General features: G+C 42.9%; 1 protein-coding gene across 6 annotated transcripts in view; it reads right to left on the bottom strand.

Moving 5' to 3' along the window:
* MID1 (midline 1) overlaps positions 1–16,658 on the bottom strand; it is a 343,241-nt gene that overhangs the window by 64,303 nt on the left and 262,280 nt on the right. For all 6 annotated transcript variants that reach the window (XM_059386248.1, XM_059386247.1, XM_059386250.1 and 3 more), the window contains exon 3: positions 3,623–3,718. In XM_059386248.1, coding sequence (XP_059242231.1) covers positions 3,623–3,718 — 96 coding nt within the window. The remainder of the gene's footprint in view (positions 1–3,622; positions 3,719–16,658) is intronic.

The following is a 16,658-nucleotide window of genomic DNA, read 5'->3' as shown; positions in this document are numbered from 1 at the left end:
AAGCTCCCCGCGGGCCGGCTGGTCTCCTTGGTGCCTAGTAGAGTGTGACGCACACAGCAGATGCCCCCTACACGTGAGCCGAGTGAACGAGCTAGCGTCACACTTGAACAAACCCAAGTAACTGGCCAGAGGCTAAAATGTACGTCCTCGCCCAGAAAGGTGTGTGTGGTGAACACCACTCATAGATCAACGGGGATGGGAACAGGAAGAGCGGAAATTTATGTTAAACTAAATTATCCCAAACCGGGAAAGAAGGCGAAAAGAAGACTGCGAGTCCTTATGGGGTTGTACTAGATTGTGCTAGATCGCACTAGATCATACTAGATCGTGCTAGATCGCGCTAGATCATACTAGCACATAACCCACCAAGGCGGCCCAAGGAAGAGTCCAGTAGCTCTCCAGGATGCCAGGCCATAGGGTTCGGCTTTCTCTTCACTCCTGATCCAGACTTAGTCTCTGCAAAGTTAAACATTAACTTGGAGAGAACCAACGCAATACCACTCATTTTGCCCAAATGTTATGACTTTCCAGCCCTTTGGGTCATGAACCAGTTTTGCATCTAAGTTAGCTACCTGGTCCGAGCGCCCTTCTCCCTGCACCACGCCCCCAGCGCCCGCCCCGCACCCCATGTGTGTGGGCATTGGCTTCTGCTCTGCTCCTTCAGGCCAGCCTTACAACCTTGCCTACGCCTTCATCAGTGCCTTAAATAAATCTTCAACAGACTCACTAGATTATTGCATGAGAACCGGATGCTCAATATTTTGAAAAATTACACTGAGAATATTAATAATTATGAATAAGAAATACATAATATAAGAGTAAAAAAGATAGGTACTTATACTATAACTTTTCTACCCATAATTAATTTTAATTTTTATCCAGAATGTGTTCCCCAAATACCAAATTTATTCACCCACAAGGATTCCTTTCCATTCCTAAGGCTTTATACAGAAACCCAGTGAAAAGAATACATACTCTTTACTCCTTGTAAATAACTTTCAATGGCACGTACAATCAACTCACTAATAGCTTTATTTAAAGAGCCTCTATCACAACTAAATATCTGAACTTTTGGAAGAAAAATAAAATCTGCTGGTAAATTTCTCTCTATACTTTGAAATGACTGAACATTATGGAAAGTAATTTTCCATGTTAAAATGAATAGCATTTTGTAAATTCAAGCCATACTGAGATTGCATTACGAGCGAGACAGTTGTTCTGAAATCACTACAGGCCATAATAGAAACCAGACACTAAATGCTTTAAGAAGTAACTAGCTGAAATTGAATGAAATAATCACCCAATCCATAAAGCCTTTGTAAAAGTTCCCCCATAAAACACAGGTAATTTTTTTTTTATTGAAGAGAAATTATTCTTTCTTATTGTCCTAAACATCAAATGCCATCACTTCATAAAAATAAAATATAGCAATGGATCATTCCATTTAGTTCACCCATTTATTCCTATAACACATTCACTGTGCCCTACAATAATGAAAACATTATGCTTGTTCACTGGTATTTACCATGTTGTTTAATCAACAAGGCTCAAAATAGTCCCTGGAGAGACCCTTGCCAAAAGCATATCCATTCTTTTTTTTTAAGATTTTATTTATTTATTTGAGTCAGGGCGGGGAGAGGGAACTCTAGAGTTGGGGAGGAGCAAAGAGAAAGGGAGAAGCTGAGCGCAGAGCCCGGTGCTAGGCTCGATCCCATGACCCTGAGATCATGGCCTGAGCCGAAATCAAGAGCCAGATGCTCAACTAAATGTGCCACCCAACGCCCCCCCACCAAAATGAATCCATTTTAAGCAGAGGATTAGAAACATCCGGGTTCTGCGATTTGTCCTTGGTGTCACTGCTGCTTGAATACTCTTGACTTAATCCCAACAAGTGGTCCATTTCATGGAAATGTATCTGACAACAAAGATACATTGAATGTACATCTGCAGTGGGTTGAATTGTGTGCCCCCCCCCCAAGCCTGCCTGCCCAGAAAGATTATGTTCAAGTCCTAAACCCTGGTATCTTCAAATATGACCTGGTTGGGAAACAGCGTCTTTACATATGTAGTTGAGTTAAAGTGAATTCACCCCGGGGTTAGGATGGCTCCAATCCAATGGCTGGTGTCCTGTGAGAAGATCTGGACACAGACACAAAGTCACACAGGGAGAAGGCCATGGGACCACAGAGGCAGAGGTGAGAGTGCTGCAGATACAAGCCAAGAACTCCAAGAATTGCCTGGAACTCCTAGAAGGTGGGAAGAGGCATGGACTTGTCCTCCCCTAGAATCTTTCGAGGGAGCAAGGCTTTATTTCGAACTTATGGCTGCCCGAACTATGAGAGAACACATTTCTATAATCTCGTGCCGTCCGAGTTCGTGGGGATTTGTTACCGCAGCCTCAGTGAAACTGATACGACACCTTTTACACAGTGCTTTTATGGATGCCCTCTGTCAAGGCAATTAAAATCTATAACATTAAGAATGCTAACACTCAAAAAACAAATACTCAAGTCAAAAAATGGGCAAAAGACATGAACAGACACTTCTCCAAAGAAGACAGACGAATAGCTAACAGACACATGATAAAGTGGTCTTCATCATTAGCCAATCAAAACCACATTGAGATACCACCTTACACACGTCAGAATGGCCAAAATCGACAAGGCAAGAAACAACAATGTTGGAGAGGATGTGGAGAAAGGGGAAGCTTCCTACACTGTCGGTGGGAATGCAAGTTGGTGCAGCCACTCTGGAAAACTCTTTGAGGTTCCTCAAAGAGTTAAAAATAGAGCTACCCTATGACCCTGCAATTGCACTACTGGGTATTTACCCCAAAGATACAGATGGAGTGAAAAGAAGGGCCGTATGCACCCCAGTGTTCATAGCAGCAGTGTCCACAATATCCAAACTGTGGAAGGAGCCGAGATGCCCTTCAGCAGACGAATGGATAAGGAAGATGTGGTCCATATACACTTTGGAGTACTATGCCTCCATCAGAAAGGATGAATCCCCAACTTTTGCATCAACATGGACGGGACTGGAGGAGATTATGCTGAGTGAAATACATCAAGCAGAGAAGGTCAATTATCCTATGGTTTCACTTACTTGTGGAACATAAGGAACAGCATGGAGGACATTAGGAGAAGGAAGGGAAAAATGTAGTAGGGGAGATCAGAGGGGGAGATGAACTATGAGAGACTATGGACTCTGAGAATCAAACTGAGGGTTTCAGAGGGGAAGGGGTAGGGGGATGGCTTAACCCGGTGATGGGTACGAAGGAGGACACGGAGCACTGGATGTTATATGCAAACAATGAATCATGGAACATGACATCAAAAACTCATCATGTTCAGTATGGTGACTAACATAACACACTAAAAAATTTCTTAAAAAAAGGAATGCTAAGTAAAGCCACCGCAGCAGATAGAGCTGTCGTGGAGGCCATGGAGGTGGGACAAAGCAGTGCATGGGGAGAGAGTCTCTGAGACCCTAGTTCTTGCCAATTCTGCCCATCTTTTATATCTAGCTTCTGCAAAAGATCTAATGTTTAAAAGATTCCCACCTTAAAAATGTAAAGGCAAGGAGGGTATAATTGTGAAACACAGCACAAAGAGACACTCACCTCCACATGCTGACAGGTTTGGATGAGTTTAGCCAAAAGGGTCTCTAGTTCCGTGTTCCTCTTGATAAGGCTGGTGAGGTTACTCTCTAAGTTTTGCTGTTCAAAAAGAGAAGAAGAATATTATTCTGAATCCTGAAAATATTGTGCCATATCCTGAAGTATTATAAACCTTTAATAACCAAATTACTCATACTCGGGAAAATGTGATCCTTTTTTCAGAAACCTCAATGAAATCTATGCAGCTTTAAGCATTTACAGATCTATTTTTTTAAGATTTTATTTATTTATTTATTTGAGAGAGAACGCACGCACACAAGCAGGCAGAAGGGCAGAAGAGGGAGAAACAGACCCACTGCGGAGCAGGGAGCCCAACATGGGGCTCGATCCCAGGACCCTGGGATCATGACCTGAGCCAAAGGCAGACACTTAACCGACTGAGCCACCCAGGCGCCCTGCATTTATAGATTTAAACTCGACTTTGAGTAGCTGCATTTAAAAGAACCTTTAAAAAAGATTCAAATTTCATTCTTTTTTCCCTCCTTCTTGTACGAACCTGGGCACATTTACCGGAATAATTAGCTATAGGTCATGAACTAGGGAGAAAAGAGGTAATTGGATTTCTAGTTCTTTACCTGACTCAGAAGTGGCAATAATATAAGGAATATATTCCCACTACAAATCAACTATTATTGGATTTTTAGGATTTACCATCTTACGGGCAGGCTGAGGTCAGTCCCTCAGAGGAAGGTTTGAATGATCCAGCTACTGCTGACATTACGACTATTTATAGGCATTTACAAGATACAAGAAGTCCTCATCATACACATTTACTCACTCATAGTACATTTTATCGTACATGCTTCTATTCTTTATCAACATATCAATGCCAGATTAAATTTTCTTGAATGCCACATTTTTCATATCACCGTCCTGCTTACAAATCTAGAATTACTTCCTATTTCCTTAGAACATCAAATTTAAAGTTCCCTGTAATGACCATTAAATCTAGTTTTCGACCATAATAACCCGCTTCTTGTTCTGCACGCTCTTCATTGATGCCACTCATTCACCTGTCCATTCACACAAGTATTTATTTAGCTTCTACTACTGCCAGACTCTGAGAGATACTGGGGAAACACAAACAGAAACTCCTATGCCCTGTCCACCAGGAGATGGTGGGGCAGGGGGTGTGGAAGTGCTGTGAACGAGTTAGGTTTTCCAGAGGACACGTTCCTTCCGCTGAGGCTGGAAGGATGGGCCATGGAGTTTTTGGTGAACAACAATGGGAATTTCTCGGGAAGATGGGACGGAGGTAGCGGGGGTCACGGGGGATAGAACGATGTCACGAACCAAGGTCACGGCAAAGGATTAGGGCGACTGCGTGTTTTACTAGTTAGACAATTCCACAAATAGAGTGAAAAGACGGAACAGAAGGAAATTTCATGGAAAAGAAAACAGATTGAGGATTTATAATGCCATCTGTGAAAGAGGATTTGAAGAGAGTATTTTGAAAATCAATAATTTCATCAAGGTGATAGCAGTTCACCATGCCATGAAATTAATTTCTGAAAGCATTTATTCTTTCTAGTTTATAAAATTTTAGATTTCGAAAGGTGCACTCAGGAAAAGAGCCACTTTTACTTAATGCTTAAAATGCATATGTCAGAAACAGAAATCTCTCTGGTCATTCTTAAACAAGTTCTGCTTATTAATCTGGTGTTTATCCTACTGCCTAATTTTTTCATTTCAGTGACCACATTTTTCGTTTCCAGTGGATTCTTGATCACACCTCCCTTTTCTTGAACTACCCTCTCTTCTTGTTCCCAGGATAGGTAGTTCCCTCCTTCATAATTTCAAGAAAACTAAACACACTTATTTATTCTTAAGCTTACTTGAAAAAAGGCAATCCCCTACTTTCCTGTGTTTGCGTGACGTTTCCCAAGAGTCTGATTTTATCTCGTATCTTACAATCTTTGTCCGACAGCTCATCTGATGCAAACTTTGTTCCCTGGGATGGGATCCGGGGATTGGCACAGCACAGCCAAATGAGCTGCCCACTCTGATGTTAGGGCGTGAGATCTGTTCCCCAGGGAGGGCACTCCCACAGGACGCCCGTGTGTTAGAGGCACTGATCCCGGTTTGACTCAGGGCCTCCCTGAGGCATTCTGTTCCTGAGAGTTCTGTCTGGCTCCAATTCCAGACAAGGTGGGAGGTACCCTTTGAGTCCAGTATTTCCATGAGGAGTTCTGGCCTCCGGGCATGTGGGACAGTCTAAGGCTTCTGCCCCATGCGGGACACTCTCCACCACGTTCCCCCAACCCGGTTCCCACCGCCCCCTCCCATCTCCACTTCTCCTGAGTAGCCCAGCTTCATTCAGCCTTCCCCCACCATTCTGCAGCTCCTCTCATTTCCGGTCCTTGGAGACTTTCCACTTATGTTGAAACTTGATTATTACTCTTCAAAATCCATTTGAAAATATCTTATCTGTAGTTCTCATGTGCTCAGAATTCAGACGGAGGTTTGGTACTTATTTCATCAGGACTAGAAGACCAACAAGAATGCTTCAATTTTGGCTTTGAAACATGCAAAGCGTCTCAAATGCAAATAATTTAAAGGAGAAAAATAACTATTTCCCACTGAAAGGATGGGACACCTTAACAGAAAGACAGAGGAGGAACCAGACAGAGTGATTAAAGTTCAAGTTCATGATCTCATGGTTGCATCGAAGAAAACCTTGCTTTCGAAGCTTTTAACAACAACGCAGACCACTACAACAACGCAGACAACAGCCAAAAGTTTTTTCTGTTTGCATGAAATGAATCACAGCTACTAATCACTTTATGGCCAGAGACTAGAGACTAATTCTGAGGCATTCCATTACTCAGTGTCCTTGATCTAGACGTGACTCCTTTATGGCATATTTGTCAACTTCTTTTGGTATGATAATCTCAGGGAATCTTTTTCCTTGACTTTCTGGCTGACCCTTCTGAGCAGGAAATTTCTAGGGAAATACATCATCTAACTGTTTACTCTTCGGTGATCACAGGTATGATTTTTCTAAAGCTAGTCAGCAAAAGAGAGCCAAATAAATAGAATCTAACACATTTAGATTTTACAAACATCTGCTTGCTTCCCCGCCTTTTATTAAGTATACATCATGTATAAAAATCTGTTTTTAATCAGCTAATATGTAGACTAAAGCCTGTGGTTTAAACACATTGACCTATCTGGATCCTTTGGGGTTATTCAAATTTAAATAGTACAAGTGTTACTGAAGTCCACAAAGAATTACCGAGTCACTTACAAGCATAATAAAGGGAAATGAAGCTGGGAGAGAGACTTGTTTCCAAGAAGTACCAAAGGGACTGACAACACTTCTGAAGAGAGCCCGGGTAATGGGGAGGTAACAAAATCCAGTCCTCAGTGAACCGTGCATCCATAAGCTTCTACTACGGGGACTTCTGTGGTGTTTTTGAGAATTTAACTGGATCGCTCACATCCTGTGTGGCGGTCAGCAGGTCCTATAACCTCCCAATTTTGACTGTGCTTTGTGCAAAAGAGAGATAATATTTTTTGGCGTAAGAGTCTTGGGACTAAGTGCAGAGAAGTATCTACTTCCCTAAGGCTATCTACGGAATTCTATGGGGTACCCACAAAATAGTCTGAGTTTCCTGTTCTCGCCTCGAAAACGTTAATACATTTACATCTCCTTACGGAGCTGAGCTCTGGAGAGATCCAAGGAGTTGGCCTGAGCGACCACACAAGCAGGGGGTGAGGAGACTGGGGCCACCATCCCAGCTCAGTTCTCCCAGACGGACGCCACCCGGGCCCAGCTCCCCCCCCCCCCCCGGGGATGCGCGTGTGGACAGAGCTCCCTACCTGCGCTGTTGTTAAACTCAGGGGAGGAAATGAACACATACACCAGGAACTATGCAAACATTTGTTGAAATCATGAGTTATGGGAGAAAACATTCGGTTTGGTGTCAGGGCCCCGCACTAGAGGGGCCCAACCCCAGGCCTCGGATGCTCTCAGGCTTGCTGGTGGCTTTGGGCAGCCAACACCTGTTCTTTTGGGCACCAGGGTTTTCTCGGGCCCGGGCAGGGCGCGCTGGGGGGCTGAGGGGAGTGGGGAGGCTGATGCCCCTAGGAGCAGCCTTCAGTCATCAACTACTGGCAGTAGGTAGATGAAAAGCCTGGCTTCCTTCACATCCCGGGTGGGAACCGTCTGAGTCACAACCCACAGAGCCCTTCAGGGAGCCCCACGGAGCGGGGCCAGGTGCCGGTGGCGACAAGCGGCTCCCACCCACGCCCTCTTTCTGCTTCCTTCCCTTCGTGGTCCCGCTTCCCCTCTCCCTTACAGCTGCTGCCTGGGTCGCCTTCCAACATGGATTCTGAGCCAGGGTCTTCTTCTGGGAGAACTCGACTGAAACCTTATTAGGAAAATAATCCTAGTCCGCTATTCGTGCATCTTCCTTCTCATGAGGAATAGCCACATTGACTAAAGAGTTCATTGGTCTTAAAAGACATTTGCAAATGCAAGAGATTGTTTTCTCTTCCTCCACCTCCCCTCTTTTTTTTTTTCTTTAAGATTTTATTTATTTGAGAGAGAGCGAGAGCGAGAGAGAGCTGTGGGGGGAGCAGCAGCAGAGGGAGAGGGACAAGCAGACTCTGCACTGAGCGCGGAGCCCCGACCAGGGGATTGATCTCGGGACTCTGAGATCATGACTGGAGCCGAAACTAAGAGTTGGGCGCTTAACTGACTGAGCCACCCAGGTGTCCTCTCCCCTCTTTCTAGCTTTTTCTAGAGGTCACAGATCGTCCAAATTCCGGGCTCTAAACCAGCAGCCCCTGGAAATACAATGTTAGCCATGTGTGGCTGGACCACACATGGGCCACATGGCCTGTGCAGAACCCTCCCGGCCGGAGAAACCTCCATGCCCCCTGAAGCCACCCACACCTTCCAAGGACCCCCACACCACAATCCCGGAGCCTGCTGGGCCGCCAGAGCAATGCCCTCAACTCAGCCCTCTGAGAGCCTGAGTCCGCACCGGCACCTCAGGCCTGCCATCCTCCCAGGACCAAACCCTAACCCTAGGTTGGGTGTTCAGGTTCTAGACCCCAGAGGCCTGACACCCAATTCCTCCCATGGATGGGAGCATCAGACTGACGGCAGGACTCAGCCTCTCGGCCAGGAGGAGACCGTTTCCTTGGGTGCTCTCTTAACACCCTCAGAGCCCTAGAAACCGGCACGCTCCTCTGAGGCCATTCCCGCCATGTGAATCACATTTTAAATTTTCTAATAGTCGTTGGGGCTGCCTGGGTGGCTCAGTGGGTTGGGCCTCTGCCTTCAGCTCAGGTCATGATCTCAGGGTCCTGGGATCGAGTCCCGAATCGGGCTCTCTGCTAGGCAGGGAGCCTGCTCCTTCCTCTCTCTCTCTACTTGTGATCTCCCTCTGTAACATAAATAAAAATCTTTAAAAATATTTTTTCTAATAGTCATGTTAATAAAAAATAAAAAGAACCAGTTAAAATTAATTTTCAGAATATATTTTACTTCATTCAATATCCAAAATATTATTTCAACCTGTAAATCAATATTTAAAAACTGATGAGCCAGAGCGCCTGGCCGGCTCAGTCAGTGGAGCATGTGACTCCTGATCTCAGGGTTGTGAGTTCAAACCCCACGTTGGATGTAGGTAGAGATTACTCAAGATGTTACAAAAAAAAAAAAAAAAAAAGAACCAAACCTGATGACCTATTTTACATTCTTTTTCTTTGTTTCTTTTTACTAGGTCTTTGGAATCTAGTAGGTGTTTTATACACATAACACATCTCAATTCACACCATTCAGCATGTCAAATGCCCGGCAGCTACACACAGCGAGCAGCTCTACTGCTGAACGGCACAGCGCTAGGGTCTCTCAAACAGGGGTCAGCAAACTTCTGGGAAGGGCCAGGTAGTAAATATTTTAGTTTTTATTGGCCACAACCTCTCTGTTGCAACTGTTCAGTTCTGCTGCCCTTTTAGTGAGAAAGCAGCCATGGACTCTACAGAAACGGATGGGCAGGGCTCTGTTCCAGTATAAAACATTATTTACAAAAACAGGTGGTGACTGAGATTCGGCCCATAGGCCAAGCTCCTTCCTGGGCCTGGGCACACGCTCTTCCCTTTGGAATGCACCTGCATAGCAGGAAATAATTCCACTACTAAGGGGAGGGCATAATGAAACCGTAGTACGTATTGAGTGCCTGCTGTATACCCATCACAGCTTAGTCCCTTTCCATCGGAAGTGCTCCAATATTTACTGTGGGAACAATTAGCAGGGAAGACTGAATATCCACTAGACGACTCTTCTGAAATCTAATGTAGCAAATCAGCTAACTAGTTAGTTCATTTAACAACTACTACAGATTGTTCAAACATTGTCTTCTCCCCTTGAGGGCCTTTCTCGTTGGTAGCATTGAGTCTGAGCCCAAGAAGAGGGGCTTGGCAACCAAGAAGCATTCTGAAAGGGATGCCGTGTAACTCTCTAAGACCACAAGGTTTCTGGAAAGGCAAATACTACAGTGTTGAGCAAATTTTAATAAACATGGGTTTAGATAAATAGTCTAGCAATTATCACAAACACATCTAGTCCAAATTCCACCTAAAAGCAAAGTCAAGTTGCTCCTAGCCTTAACTCATGACCTCTTCCCCAGCTGTGTTTCTCATAGCGCTGCTTACTCTCCGAAGGGGAAGGACGTGCTAAGAATGTGTCTTTGTTGAGACAGATGAGGCTTTCGTAAGCACCCAGCTGGCCGATGGAATTTACCAGGTGCCTCTTACCACCACCACTACCACCAAAGCAGAGGAATACAAATAATTTAAGATGGTCCTTCTAAAAGTAAAGCTATAAGGATGGTCCTTCTAAAAGGCAGATATGGTTTCTTAATATCAAGCCAACGATAAGATTCATGTCAAACCCGGGAAAGGCCAAGTTGTAAGCCATGACCTACTTAAACAATGAGGCTGCCCCGCACACTTTTCTGCCTCAAGGATGATTAATTTTTCCCATAATTTTTGTTTTTCACGCATACACCGCTAATGCATTTTCACAGAGCCATAATGCACCTCCTTTACCTTAGGTAGTGTTCAGGAAGCTGATAATGTAACAATTTAACAATCCCTGGTGGGGCACAAGGTTTCACACGGACCTCAACAGGGCCAGGCGCTCAGGGCTGCGGACACCAGCTGAGAATAGTAAAACCGAGCGTTGTGCTTCGACACACACGGATACCTAATCAAATGGCAAGGTAAGCAGACAAAAATACTGCTCATTTTAGCCTTCGGAGAACCTGTCCCTAAGAGTCGGGTTGCAGGGAATTAATGACTTGTCATTGAGCACTACTATTAAAATGTATGCCTGAAACAGGAGATTTCAGTAACTCCTTTTGGGTTGATCCAGGCCTTACAGAATGTTTGCTCTTACTCTAAAGCCGATGCTTTAGAATGTCTTTAAAGTATAATATTAAGTCTGGATACCTTTCAAGGCAAACACAGATCTGGCTTGTTTCAGTCCGTACTATTCAGAGCGACATTCAGAAACTGTGTTTGGCGCTCTGACACCCAACACCACCACGACTCCGGCGCGATCAGGATATGAACACGTCGAGTGCTGCAATCCATATATTTTCTTCTAAGAAACTTTAATCACAATCCTTAATATGAAAACACACACCCGTATTAACACATGCCACCTGCATAAAAGCATAAATTCTTTATATGTAACTAAACACTTAAGATGTTTTAATTACCTTGTGGGAGTTTAAGGCTATCTTCAGGTTCAACTCATGACAGACCACGAGGACGTGTGATTTATGCCGGGTTTAGTTTTTAATGCCTTTTTTCATTGGTTATGATAGTTAACATTTCCAAATGCCCTGGCAAGACAGGCCGCCCAGGGAACTTCAAAAACATAATAAAACCCAATCTGCATACAAATTTAAGTCTAGTGTTCCATGGGCTACAATTTAAGCCATTTTGATATGCGATACTGTATTTACCTTGTCACGTTTTATTTGGAATTTCCATATTAACTGCGCAGAATCTGCTCTATGTACTTATAAAGTCCATCACCAGGAATTCAGGGGTTATTATTCTAATACGGTCGTCAATAATATACAGAGAACAATCTTTAAATACTATTTATGGTCTAAAATGGCTTCAAATTTTGATGGAGATAAGTTTCTATCTTTAAGAGTTATATTCACCTAGTTATAATTTTAGCAGATCTGACTACAAACTACTTCGTTACAGGTACTAGAGATGTGAATGGCCTTTCTTGTTCACTCCTCATGCCCGGGCGCTACTTCCGCCCATAATAAGAGAGGTGAGCAACTGACTCATAATCATATTTGTTAGTTTTGAGAATCAATACTGAGGTGAAGGAAGCTGGATGATGGGGAGCCTCTGAAAATCCCCCAAATTCTAAATAATTACCTCCACTGCAACACAGAGGCCTGCAGAGAAATGTTTCAGAGAAAGTGACTGTAACTTCGATCAATGGAGCATTCCAGAAAGCATTTCTGGAGATCATGGCCTGGGTAAAAGGTAAAAATGGCCCACGAAGGTCCTGTTGGGCAGCTGTCCTGCTGCCCTTTTCCCTACTTATGGGCCCCCATTCGGGGACATGAATCAATCTCGACACAGCACATCTGTGGGGCTGACTCAAGAGAGGTAACCAACTGTCGGTCAAGAATTAGATAGTGAAAAGATTATGGGAATTTGGGGAAATGGACTAATAGTAGTTACATATTTTACTCAAAAAAAAAAAAAAAAGCTTTCAAGTTGGGGAAAATATTAATCTCCCAGCCCTGGGGTTGGCACAGCATGGCCCACAGACCAAACCCTGTTCTCCACCTGCGCTGGTATGGCTTGCCAGCTAAGAATGGATTTTCATTTTTAAATGAGAAGGTAAAATTTTGTGACACATGAAATTCAAATCTCTCTGTCCATGAAGTTTTACAGGAGCACGAATACTTTTCATCTGTTTATAGATTGTCTGTTGCTGCTTATGAGCTAGAATGACAGACTTGAACACTGTTCCTTAGAAACAATAGAAATGTCTTTAAAAAATAATCTAATAATCTAATAAGATTATTATCTAAAAACTATATATAAAATTATCTAATAATCAAATTATCTAATAATAACAATAAACTAATAATAACTATTAGTTAATGCAGAGTGTTTGCTCTGCTGGTCCCAATCATTTTAAAATTTCAAAACTCCAACTCACTTAACATTTTCAATCCCTACTATGAGAGTGTAAGTGTGCCTAAAATTTCAGTCATTTAGGTACTCAAAATTCTGAAGGCGAAGGCTCTTTTTGTTGGCTACCAAAATAATTTTTAACTCATGAAAGAAAAAAGGAAAGCTTGAAATCATGGGTGAAACGCAAATGTCTGACTAGGTTCCACAGTCAACTTCTGTTCAGAGAAGCAGAAGATTCAGGCCGGGAAAGAGTCAGAAAGGATCTTAACTGGAATCAAGGTTGTTACAGCAAGAGCATGGCCAAGAGTAGGTAAAGAAGAAAGCGCAGCACAAGGATTAGTCAGTTCTTTCCAATCTGTGACTAAGCATAAAGCGTTGGGTCGTAGGTACACACCAAATGGGGAATTACTCATCAATTCCTTTTTCCATCAATTCTATTTTCCTCAGGGTTTTTTCTTCATCATAAATCACACCTCAAAGGGGGCCTTAGAGCACAGGATAATTAATGTCTATAAAATCCTGATACCACGGATGTCCTACACCTTGTTTATGTATGTCACCTCCATCACTCAGAGATTGAATCATTTTGATCTTATCCTCCTTCCTCCATTTTAAGTCAATGATGACATTGTGAGATACTCATTAACGAACATGTTCTGGCTTTTCTACTTAAATAGGGTTTTAACTGATACCATCAAACATTTTTATCAGACCTGTCTCATGGTGGATACGTAGCCTTCAATGAATGGAAGTACATTTTCGCTTTTAAGACACCATGGGAAGACCAAATCTTTTTCTAAGCTAGTACTTCACATTCTGCAGATACTTCATTTCAGTTGATGTGAATATATTGAATGTATTTCGAGCGAAAATAGTTTAGTCTTTGATCTAATAATTCTGCGTCGATAACTTGGCTCTGTTTCTGCTGCAACATGTTTGCCCTCAAATTTTTAGGTTTTAGAGGATTATGCCTTTTCTGGACCAGCTGCTGAAAATGATTATTAAAATTCAATACATGGTCAGCTTTATTCTCGAATGTGTGGCATTCCCAGAAAGGATCCATATTGTTCACAAAATTCATATCCCCATCTGGGAGGTACACAAAATATTAAAGCCAAGGGAGGTACACTCTTTGACTCAAAAAAAAAAAAAAAGATTAAAATTCCACTCCATCTAAAGGGGTCTGGTCTGTTAAGAATTTACAAAATCAATGTTATGTAAGAGAATTCCCCATTTGGGACAGCCTAGAGAATCAAAGAATATGAAAGCATGCCATTGTTTCTCAGCCCTGAGTAACCTTCAAAGACAGAACCTTCCTTGAATTCATCCCATTCTTCATCCCTGACTCTACCACCTTGACCCAGCCATCTCCTCCTCATTTAGTAGGACTGATGTTGTCTGTCCATTCAAGGTGATTTTGATGGAGTCAAAATTAAAGAAACATACAAGTTACGGAAGGAAGGAAGCAAGATGACCGATCAGTGGATAAGTGGCTCCCATCTTGGCCTACACACTGCAGGTGCCTGGGGAATTGTGCAAACACCATGCTCAGTCTACACCCCCTTCCAAGCAGAGAGTCTGAATTACTTAGACTGCAGTAAGGTCCCAGGATTGGAATCTTTAAAACTCCCCTCAGGAGATTCTAATGCTTGGCCAAAAGCAAGAACCATTGCTCAAAATTGAGAAATCCGGTTGCTAAGTCCCTGGATCTGTAATTAAGTAAACAAAAATGAACAATTTATTCCCTTTGCTAGTTTTATACTTTCAGATTTATTCAGAATAAAAAGAATATCTTTTGGAATGCAGCATAGGCATATAGTGAGCGCAAGGACAAAATTATATCTAGATGTCGCTAGAAGTGTGAATTTATCTGAATTTATCATTAAAAAAAATCCCAGGAACTTTACTAAACAGTACTTTGCAGGGAACACTGATTGTTACTGTTCAGAAATTTAGAGGGCTTTTTGACCAGAAAATACAGGGGAATACTCTGTTCAATCATTCGAGTGTTCCTAATGTCTAAAAAAGAACTTCTGGTGACCTCAATTTGTACCCTGCAACATATTAGTGTCCTGCAAACTGGGTTTGTTGATTTTAACAGTAGTTATTTCACCAGAAATATAACAGAAGTATGCTACAGATGTTTTTTATGTGGTAAATCAAAGACGTAGAAGAAAAAAAAAAATTAAGAACCCTGATGACAAAAGAACAGATTCACTGCCCAACCCAGATTCTTTGAAAGGTCAACTCAGGCAACACAACCGCCCTGAAGACTAGAAAGGCCTCTGACGCCTGAAAGGTAAAATGCAAATATTTACAATGATGGCAACCACAGCGATAACATTTAACTCCTTCCATCTTCCCCCATAGTATTCTGTGTCTCTGATCGAGGGCCACCTGTCTACTGGCAAAAACTAGTCGTAATCATTCTAGAGTCCATTATTCCATTTGCAGGACTGCACAAAAAAGTGTCAAGCCGCCTTCCCAGAGCTGGCTTGCGTAGACATGACTGAAGACCATTTAAGGGTCAGTGTATTTCAGAAATGAACAAACCCTCATTTCCCTGGAATAGAATACATTCTGGTTCGCATGCACAGCATCTGACTCGAGAGGAAGTCAAAAAATAAATGTCACTTAAAAAAAAAAATGTTGAAAGCCATCTGGTTTCAGTCCTGGGTGCAAAAACTGTCCAATATGCAGAGAAGTGGAAGGAGGCTTACAACAGCAGCAGCGGCCTCCCTGGGGAGCTGGTGGGACCCGCAGACTCTGGGGCCCCAACCCCAGACCTGCTGAATCAGAAACTAAAGGCAGCCCAGGATTTGTGATTTAATAAGCCCTCCAGGGAATTCCGGTGAGTGCTCAAGTTTGAGAACCACTTACCTGAATGTTGTAACACCCTTCAACACGTGGGGGTTGACGGTGTTTAAAGAGAAGAGAATCTAAGTGGGAGGTAAGCAGCACCTGAGCTCTTCTTCCTGTCTTCCCTTTCTCGAGGACACCTTTAGATGGTCTTGCTTAGTCTGTGTCATCAGGCCTTATGCCTGGCCCTTTCCATAGTTCCTTCTATCTCCACTGGGGACCAGGAAGCATAATGGATGAAAGGGGGTGCTATAGCCATGGCATGGGAGAAACGAGGCAGGGCTGCAGAATCTGGAGGTGGGGGGCAATGACCCAACATCATGGCGGATGGAAGGCTTGGGAATGAATGTGTCCCTTAGTCAACTGTGCTTTTTACCCTGTCACCATTGGCAATTCTGAATTGCTTTTTCTAATAAAAGCACAGATAGAACTCAGATGTTCAGAATGTTCCAGAAAAAAAAAACCAGTCTTGGTGAAGTTGCCCCAGTGTATTCTCAATTACTTATAAATGCTGTTTTGAAAAATGTTTAAGTGGTGTTGAAAGGGGGAGAGGGCGTTCAGCCAGCAGAGGACCCAAACTCATCTGTTTATGATGAAAAAATAATGCCAGCCCCCCACCCCAACTGGCTGAAGTCATGCACCTCTTTAAGATTTGGCCTGACACAAAATGTATAAACCTGAAAGCAAGCATTAAGCTTGGCTCTCTGAACTTTTTAGTGTGAGTTTTGTCATTTGATTTTCAAATGTCTATGACCTTGGTAGACCACTGTGATAGGACACTCTGGGAAGGTAGAATGTCAACATATGACATCAGAGACAGCTTGGTAGTTCAATGGTGACAGTGAATCATAGCATAGCCTTCCATTAACCATTGTTTTTGTCCAATGCGTTACTTTTATTTGAATGAAGTGTCACTTACATAGCT

This window comes from Mustela nigripes, chromosome X (assembly GCF_022355385.1).
Source record: "Mustela nigripes isolate SB6536 chromosome X, MUSNIG.SB6536, whole genome shotgun sequence".
Classification (NCBI taxonomy): domain Eukaryota; kingdom Metazoa; phylum Chordata; class Mammalia; order Carnivora; family Mustelidae; genus Mustela; species Mustela nigripes.
The sequence above is the reverse complement of the archived record's forward strand: the minus strand, read 5'-3'. Positions and strand labels throughout refer to the sequence as shown.